The sequence below is a fragment of the Cryptotermes secundus genome, unplaced genomic scaffold, assembly GCF_002891405.2.
Source record: "Cryptotermes secundus unplaced genomic scaffold, Csec_1.0 scaffold122, whole genome shotgun sequence".
In the NCBI taxonomy this organism is placed as follows: Eukaryota; Metazoa; Arthropoda; class Insecta; order Blattodea; family Kalotermitidae; genus Cryptotermes; species Cryptotermes secundus.
The window spans coordinates 920,955-931,170 of NW_019738954.1; the positions used below are offsets into that span (position 1 = coordinate 920,955).

At 39.9% G+C, this 10,216-nt stretch overlaps 1 protein-coding gene across 4 annotated transcripts in view; it reads right to left on the bottom strand.

Annotated features, from left to right (window-relative positions):
• The window catches only part of LOC111871361 (BLOC-1-related complex subunit 5), a 21,007-nt gene extending 12,849 nt beyond the window's left edge, over positions 1–8,158 (bottom strand). For 2 of the 4 annotated variants that reach the window (XR_002844011.2, XR_002844010.2), the window contains exons 1-5: positions 7,902–8,158; positions 6,548–6,768; positions 3,590–3,792; positions 2,779–2,967; positions 1,415–1,687 (exon numbers count right to left, since the gene is read on the bottom strand). Coding sequence is in view for 2 of the 4 variants with exons in the window: in XM_023864421.2 (XP_023720189.1) it covers positions 1,472–1,687; positions 2,779–2,967; positions 3,590–3,792; positions 6,548–6,755 (816 nt within the window). In the remaining 2 variants the exon portion in view is untranslated. Of the gene's footprint in view, positions 1–1,156; positions 1,688–2,778; positions 2,968–3,589; positions 3,793–6,547; positions 6,769–7,901 lie in introns of those variants that run through there. The other 2 variants (XM_023864421.2, XM_023864420.2) reach the window with 2 other exon arrangements.
• Positions 8,159–10,216: the final 2,058 nt, after the last annotated feature.

Here is a 10,216-nt window from a genome sequence, read left to right on the forward strand (position 1 = left end):
TGCAATTTTTCATGAAAGTGAGTATTGGTGTAAGCCATGAGATGGCGCAGTAATCGGTGAGTGGGTGCACTGATGTGGGCATCCGGTGTGTGTGTAAGATAAAATGTACAGTAAGATGTAGTAAAGAGTAATATCCAAGTGAATCGGAGTTTTATTCAAAATAATCACCTTGAATCATCAATGCCAACCAACAATATACTTATTTTTATTCAACATGTTTCAGCCTAGTTGGCTACCCTCAGCTTGACAACACCAACCTGAGGATGGCCAACAAGACTGAAACATGCAGTTGAATGAAAGCAAGCATCTAATTATAGACTGACTATACACCATGTGCTGACGGAGATCTCACATATAATGACATGGCACTCTGACATAATTCTATACTAAAACATCATGATGATGAAAATCTTTATCATAAATATATATGGGGATTAGTTACTATAGGATTCTGACGGTAGTGTATAACACACAGAGATATTGGGTTTTCAGACTTTATCCATCATCCTGGTTTTAAGATAACTAAGAAAAACCGGACGTTTTGGAAACTGGATCTGTTTCCGTCCTCAGGGGAGGGAAAACACCTATTCTGTTGGGTCCCTTAGAAAGACGTGATATGTTTTTATTGATTTCTATTAGGTTCTAAATTAGAGAGACGTGATTTACTCCATTATTGACACTAGTTAGACACTATTAGTTTTCTACTAGTTCTCCTTTCTATTCCACGCCGTGGGGTCATGGTCCTGGTCATTAGTTTGGTTTTGTGACATAAATTTCTACGGCTCTACCTATCCTGGTTCCACGCTTGTACATGTTTGGAACAATTTGTGACGTATATTTTTCTTATTAGCTCTCATGGACTTAGCCTGGTCTCAGGTATTTATAACCTTTGTGTTTTGGAACATCGGTGTAGTTGCACATGGCATTCAAAATTCCGTACGTATATGATTACATAACAAAATTATGCAGGCAACAAGCAGAAGTCATACAAAATCATGATAATGAGAATGTTTGCAACATATGACAAGGCGAAGCCAGACACAGAAAGTATAAGAGGCTTAAACTTGGCGGCGGTCAGGCATACGACCGTTCAAGTGACTAGACNGACATCGGTGTAGTGACTGAGGCTAGCTCTTTGTAAGGGACCCAACAGAATAGGTGTTTTCCCTTCCGTGAGGAGGGAAACAGATCCAGTTTCCGAAATGTCCTCTGAAAACCCAATATCTCTGTATATATGGGGATTAGTTAATCATAACAGTGCTACAATTAATTAAAATATTCAAAATACATACTTCAATATGAGCATATTTTCTATGGTGTATGGAAAAACAGATTTACAGTAGAACAGCCAGTTCTCTAATACAAATTATCACATACATGAGCATACACACAGTGTTAAGAAGAATGCTTTTACCTATTATGGTATAAGCTGCACTCCAGAGTGTCTGGGAGATATCTGAGATCTGACAATTCAACCAGTTGTCCAGACAAATGGTTCTAGCCGCTCTTCGACAGGAAGGGTGTTGTTAAGTGTTTCCATACTCTCTAGTGTTTGATTCAGCACCATATGGCAACGGTTCAACTGGTGAGACAGCTCATGCACTTTGGCAAGTTTTTCTGCATACTTTGCAAATTTCTTTTGACGTTCTGTCATGACTGTCATCAGTCTTGATACCTCAAAGTCAATCTGCAAAGTTAAAGCGCACGTTTCACTGATAGTTTCAAGCAATTTAAATCAAGGTAAGTGAGGAAGTCTAGACTCTGTAAACTTCATGCAATGAAAGTGTAGGAAGAATGAAGAGTCAAAAACCATATACTCTAGACATTGTCATTACATTGAGGCAAACACACCATTTTAATTACAAAATAAAATTATTTCCTATTTGTTTTAAGTGAATAGCATTTTCATTTAAGGTGATTATTGAACATGGACTCTCACTGTATGCAGCTTATCATTAGCTACTTAGAATATTCTCCAGTAAGATGGGAATATTCTCCATTAATACCTTCAGATATCTTATCGAGAAATGTTCTTGGAAGCCTCCTTTTATAAGCACACTCTCCCAGAAGCAGAATACAGGATTCACTCTTCAGCAAAATGACATCTGTCTGTCACACAAAATAATACTGGACAGTTTCCTTAACAGAAGCTAAATCAAAATGGGTACTACAATCACAATAACCAGAACATACAGAACATGAAGGTTGATTAAAATCAGTTTAATAAATGTTATTGTTCTTCCATTGGTTTATATTTAGTGTTTGCAATGGATCAAATGGCTAGCTGCTGAGAAGACTATGACGAACTTCTGGGTTCTGCAATAACACAGATTTCTTGAGCAACAATCAACCGTGCCATATTGTTAATTTCTTTTTGTTAAGCATGCCTCATTTTAATTTATTAATAATGAACAACTCTTTTTTTTTTCCTTGGCACTACAGCCCCAGTGGGCCTACCCCTACCTCCATGAACTTCTCCATTCACTTCGATTTTTCTAGATCTTAGACATATGGTAGGACTCCTTGGGCGGGTGATCAGCTCATCGCAAGGCCTCTACCTGTACATAAACACAGAAAAACGCACACAAACATCCATGACCTGGTATCTGAGCGAGCAAAGACAGTGCACGCCTTAGACTGCTTGGCTACTGTGACCGGCAATGAACAACTACCATAGTAAATTAAAATAAAAAGCCAAAACTGGAACATTATGTGAAATTTAAACCATAGAAATATAATAATTATTCTAAGTGACAATATGAGGTCAGAGTTACTCACATCCCGAACACTGTGACCAAGCTGCATTTGCTCTGAAGCGACCGCCTCACTGCATAAGGCGATGTGCTGTTGATATCGCAGGCATAGGTTCAGTAGTCCACTTGGGTCAAGTCGCTCCAAAACCTCTGGATCACGGACAGCTGGCAGGTTTAGGGTCCCTCGCATGATTGGCAGGAACATAGGTACACTCTACAGAGCAATCACAACCTTGAAAGTCACATGTGCAAAGATGCTTTGAACACATTATCCCTGAATTTGCCTGGAAAAACAGAGGCCAGTAGACAAATCTTGGTAAAGGTATCAAGTTTTAATAAGAATTTTGTAGCCATGGCAAACTTTAAAATAAGACTCCACAGCAAATCACAGATTGCTGTTAAATATCAAACAATTTTGCTACGAGACTTACAACTGAAGTTTGAGGAAAGAGCTTCTAGCATTGAAAATTTCCATAACTCTTAAATGTTCTTTCTAATCATATGTCATTCATGGTAAATTCTTTTCTCAGTTCTCAGAACACAAGAACAAGATGGATTCGTATGTGCCCAACCAAAAGAATCCATCTGTCAGCTGTAGAGATTATGCAGCACTGACTGAAATAACAGCATGATTGTGTACACTGAGCTGGGAAGGATGGGGGAGAAAGACGTAGTGGCATGTCTATAAGAACTATTTTGAATTTACCTGCAGGATTGAGGAAAATGACAACAACAAACCTCAGACTGGCCAGGCAGTGCTCTAGATGAGAATGAATTGATAACCTTCACTTCATAACAAGCTATATCTACAATCACTAACAAACAATGCTCCTCACCTGCAGCTGAAGTAAGTCTGGGTCCTTGTCCATGGCCTCAGTGTTGACAGCAGGTTTTACCACAACAATATTATGGGTTGACAACTTGTTCATCATAGAGAACTGCCTTTTGGGAATTGTCCCACCACTCTTTCGGCTGTTGGAACCCAGAGACTTGCCACGCTGCAAGTGACTTCCATGCTTAATTGGTAATTTCGGAGAATCTAAAGAATTTTAAGTATGTATGTTAGTCCCTTAGATAACTCCGACTACAAACAGCTTCAAGGTCTGAGATGGTAGCCATATCTTTAATTTTATGGCACTAAAAACCCTAAATGACAAATCCGCCTTCACCACATTATTCAGCAATTACTAAAATCTGCCAGCATTTATGTGGTTATTTGAAACATTTATCGAAGCCACCACGCATGACCTCATGCATTACAGTCCTTGAAACCACATGAAACACAATGAATACACAATGAAACCTGTCCTACACATCCCCAGTCACGGTAGCCGAGCGGTCTAAGGCATGTACTGTCTTCGCTCGCTTGGAAACCGGGATCGTGGGTTCGAATCCCACTCAGGGCATGGATGTTTAGTTTGTGTGTGTATAGGTAGAGGCCTTGTGATGAGCTGATCGCACACCCAAGGAGTCCTACCGAATGTGTAAGATCTAGAAAAACCGAAGTGAACGGAGAAGTTCATGGAGGTAGGCCTAGGCCCACTGGGGCTGTAGTACCAAGGACGAAAAAAGTTACTTTTAAGTACTGAAATAATTTAACATACAGCAAGGGAGATAATGATATCTGAATGATACCTGAATGATAACAATGTCATGCAGTGACTGAACTGAAAGTTGGATGTTGCCTCACAGTTGAAGGAAGGGGGGACGATGTGGCTTGATAGATCACTCCAAATGTGTTTACATTAGGCTCATTCCAGGCTACCCCATGGACAGCTTGTAATCTGGTGAATAATTCCTCGAATTTAAGACACACCTCAATTAAGCAGGAAAAAATGTGAAAAATGTGTGTCTGATATTCAAAGTAATATTGTATATGCTTGTTGACCTACTGGTGTCAGTCTGAGAATAATCACTGACAAGTGTGCAGTGTTAATTATACTGTAGTTGTGACTCATGCTAGTTTATAAGTTAAAATACACTGTTTCAAACTGTTTAATGACAATGATTAATAATTTAGAATCAAAGACAAAAGAACCAATATTTACTGATGCTACACAACTATGTAACTGTTTATAACAGCAGTGTTGTAATCGGTGATTGTGAGCTGTGTAAATTACTTTCACTGACAACAATAACTGAGATTATATGAAAGATATCAATGTTCCATCCTAGCTGTCCTGACTTCAAACACAATATTCCTTTGGATTGTCCTCAAGCTTTATGAATGGATTATAATCACATCAGAAAAAGGGCGCATTAAAATCAAATGACTTACACAACAATGGAGAAGTGGGCCAGATGAAGTCAGAAGAACAGATGTAGAGAAAACAACACAAATCATGTATAGTCAGTTAAAATTATGTAATATGAGGTAAGCTGAGGAATGTTGATGTAAGATAAAATTTTATAGATTATTTTCAAATGGGTGGGCAAGTGCATCAGCGGTTACAGCTATTTACATTTACATTTATTTTCACTTCATGGATCCAATGATCACCCCGTAGGGCTGGATATAAAATATGTCACACATTACAAATTCATGATGACCACACATCATACGTCCTTGGTCCAATAAAATATATAATCAGGCCTCATGCAGACATCACAAGTTGTTAAGACAACACACATAGGCTGTGGAAAAACCACCGTCACATTTGACCCTGAACAATATCCCTCATATTTCCAACCATAACAACTCTATGCTGCACAATTGCACATCTTGCCATTCCACACATACTGGCCAGCCATATCATCAATACAATTTCATTGTAACATATTAAAATTCATAACAAACACACGCCATAGCTTAAGCAGTTAGTCGCTGGCTTCCTACCACTGCGGTCTAGTCAAGTGGGATTTGTGATGGACAAAGTGGTGTTGGGGCAGGTTTTCTCAGAGTACTTCGGTTTCCCCTGCCAATCCTCATTCCATAAAATTCTCCATAAGCATAATCACCGGTACAGGTACAATAGGACATATGGAAGCCGATGTGCTGAGGGGACCTAATATGGATTCCACCTTACACTGTACAAACTCTTAACTATATTGTAAACAATTGTAAGTATTGTAACCTTACTCTTGTATTGTAATACGCCAATGTACAGTAACTGACTTGTCCTATATCATGTAACAATGATCTATAGAGACAAAATAAATAAATAAATATCATACATACTGATACACTTACAAGCAAGTCTCAACAACGTATGATACAAGCACACAGACCATTTGCACCCAGGGGCAAATTGAAACATCTTTTATAAAACTCAGTACCTAATAAAATAAAATCAAACATTTGTCAAAAGGTACAGTGATCTGACTAAAGCACGTAAAGGTGGTAGAAGAAATTATGATAAATGTTCAGTTAAAGTCAAACAGTAAGAGTCAATTAAATACACTTCCATATCCCTCTGAGATGCAAAAAGTGTGGAGTTTAAAACTGATGAAAAATATAGGGGCTGATGAACACTTAAAACAATAATAAAGATAAAATGCATACTGTAAAAGAATAAAATGGTCAATTATATAGACTTGTCCACCCCTATACCACAAATACTACAACATTAGACATATTATGACTATGAGGTGGAATGCATTGTTTAGGTTATTTTGTATATCTGTTTGGATTAAGCTAAAGCAGTTCAATGCAAGGTGAGGTATGGTGAAAGAGGTAAATCTGGGCAACTTACAGTATATTCCCCATATTCACAGAAAAAAAGCCATAAATACAAGTTTTCTACCATGTGATCCTTATTCATATACTCCTGGTCAGTGCGTGATATATTAATTACCTCCTATAGGTCTGTTGACAGTGTATGAGATATACGGCAGGTCTGAATCCGAACATACACTAGGACCAGGTGAGATGCTCCCAGGTCTCATTCCCTCCCCACTCTCTGGTCCATTATCTCTCTCTGGAACCGACTTGCCTCTCTGCAGATTTACTCGGTTCCCACCAGATGAAACAGGTCCCTGCTGGGAACTGTGTTCTGATCCCATTGTTTTACCTCAACTGAGAAAAAAACAAGAATCAAATTAAATTACAACAGTAGAGGTAAAGGTATCCCATGCCATACCTCAGGCAGTCACTGGCTTCCCACCACTGTGGCCGAGGTTCAAACCCAGGTCAGGTCATGGGGGATTTCTGGTGTACAAAGTGGCACTAGGGCACGTTTTCTCCAAACACTTTGGCTTCCCCTGCCAATTCTCATTCCACCAACTGCTCCACATTCATCATCAGCTATCATCCGGGAATGATACAACAGGCCAATTAGTGGCCAACGTACCAAGAGAACTCAGTCTCCCTCCATCCCATGAAACAAAAAGAGGGTAAAGGTAATAGTTGTTCTTGGGCTTAATTAATTAAGCACCACCTCATAAAGATACAAAGGGGAGTGGAGGTATAGCTCCACCATTCTTGACCATGGCACTTGATGGGGGTGTGTGTTCAGCTTCACTTCCTGGTCACTCTAACCTGGAGAAGGAGCCCCTTGTGTCCTACTGGGTATCAAACACTGGTCAACCAGCCCATAGCCAATCACTATACTGACTGAGCTATCCTGGCTAAAATGAGAAAATAGTAAATCAGCAGCTGAAAAATACATAGCGGCACTTCACCCTCAAAAGAACGTAATTTCATATTGTCATCATTTAGTTGCTGATTCTTTATCTTTGGTAAGGGGTGTACCACAGAAAGATGACATTCAGTAAGCCGCAACTCACCCTACAACCTCATTAATTCAATCCAACAACTGTCACATTCAATACTTTAATGTTATAAATTGTGCTGGGATATGGCAGTGCAAGCACAGCTGCTACAGAGATAAACATGAACCAGTGTCTATGTCAAAGTTCCTGGAAGTGATAGACTGAAAATCAAATACCTAGATGCATGTGTTTCTTTAATACAATCAATTGATTGTATTAAAGAAAAGAACACATGCATCTATGAAACCCAGTACAATTATTGCCAGCGACAGGATTGGTAACCCACAGATGCGATTTCTAGTCCTCCATTGCAAAACGGCATTCTAAAAGGTGCAATCTGTACCATAGCACAGATTCCACAAGCATTATTTTCACGGAAATATTAAAACACAGCAACATTACTAAATTCATATTATCATTAATGACGACTTAAATTACCTCCAATTATACCCAGTAACAAAACTCTTAGCAGCACTGATTATACCATATCACCACCAAAAGTATTTACCACAGCACAGTCACATGATATATATCAGTACTACCTAAGCATGGGTCTAGAAACACTGCTGGCGACATATTTTGGCCTCAGTACATGATTTATGCTGAATTTATGTTACTTCCTTCGACGAACAACCTGCTTAACCCTCAAAAACCGGAACCGCACTCAACCAAGATCGGTACACTTTGAACAACGAATTCCCCCAAAGAGATTCAGTACTTCAGACAACCTAGTCAAAATACCACCATACTACAGACGGTCGGTTATGAGTAGCAGTGTGAGGCCAAACATCTGGTGGGCTGCGAATTTGTGTAAGAAATTGTACATTCCCACGTTATAGTTAGAAAAAGGCAGTATGTTGAATTAAATTATTGAATCGTAAATGTTCATTCACTCACCTCCAACCAGTACCGAGGTCAAGAGAACGTGGGTCTAACCTTCCATTCCACCTTACGTCTTCCTGGCATAGTGCTTAATTAGTTAAGAAGAGAGAAAACTTTACTCCTGAATGGTCATTCTTTTGTGGTGTACCGACATGCGTCTTTGGCAAATCAGTGTGTGCCGCGCGTGAAGTAAAGTTGCAGAACCATTATGTACAGTATAATACAATCCTAATACACTACTACCACTACTACTACTAATTATTATTATTATTGTTTATTTAGCTTTGCTGTCAGCAGCTCAACTGCTTAATGAGGAGCTTCATAACTTGTACTCTTCTCCAAGTATAATTAGAATGATCAAGTCAAGGAGGATGAGGTGGGCAGGTCATGTAGCACGAATGGGGAAGACGAGGAATGCGCATAGGATATTGGTGGGAAAGCCACAAGGAAAGAGACCACAGGGAAGACCAAGGCGTAGGTGGGTGGACAATATTAGAATGGATCTTAGAGAGATAGGATGGGATGGTATGGATTGTGACAGATCTGGCTCAGGATAGGGACTAGTGGAGGGCTCTTGTGAACACGGTAATGAACCTTCGGGTTCCATAAAATGCTGGGAAATTCTTAAGTAGCTGCAGAATTGGCGGCTCCTCCAGAAGGGCTCAGCTCCATGAGTAAGTCAGCAGCTCAGAATATGTATCTTCAAATGGTAGAGTGATTAATGAATGAATGTACTGAAGTGTCCGTGACTTATTTCGAGATACAGTCCCGGTATTCGTCTGCGGGGTCTGAGAAAAACCACGGAACCTATCAGTCATGATAATTGGTGTCCCTGCCGGGACTCGAAACGGCCACCTGATAAATACAAGTCATATATAATACGTATAGTGTAAAGGCCATTCTCGAGGGGTAATAGCAGCAGACGAATTACGGGCGAAAAGGGCAGCACATCAGGGGTAGAGATAGCTAACCACTAAACCACTGATGCGTATTCAGGTTATTCAAAAGACTGATGGGGAATTATTTCTCTTGAAACTCTATGTGGGGCAACACACCCCTAACTAGGAGAGAACATCCTAGTTGAGCGAAGTAGAAGTTAAAAATGTAGTGAGACTTGCACTACCAGATGTTATCAAAGTCCATTTGCCCAGACAAGTGATGTTACGGCCCTGCAGACATGCGTTTCCCTCTGAACTAACAGACGTTCACGTATTGCTACGAAGCACAGATATATCTTAAGGCGAGTCCACATTACTCGTGCTCGTGTGACTCGCTATGCTCGCGAGTAATGTGGACGATATGACAAGTCACGAAACAAGCAAATTTTAATTTTTTAATTAAAAACTATAGCCAATAAATTAAAATAAGACTACAGCCTATACACAGTACGAGTAAATATACGGATCCTCACGCGCCGAAGCCTGGCGAGCAACTGAAGTAGTGTGGACGAAGATTTACGAGCACAAGTAAAAGCCAGACGAGTCTCCCCGACGAGTACAAGCCTGGCGAACACGAGCACGAGTAATGTGGACGCGCCTTTAGATAGACGTACAGTCTCACTTTCAGGTTTCGGCTTACATTTTGATTTTGATTAACTTTCCCTGCTTCCTACAGTACGTGCTGACGACAGTCGCCTGCTTTCCGGTCATCAGCAGGCAGAAGTGGGTCTAGAAATAAGGCCGTGGGTCAAGGATACGTAACAACTATCATCGGAGTGGAACAAATGACAAAGCAGCAAAACGTGACAGATTTCATACGACGAAACACAAAGTAAGTGATACCACAATTAATAACGCAATTTTTTTCCTTCCGTTAGAAGCCACCGAAGCTCGAAGTGACAAATTATAAACTACCTGGCATTTATAAAATTC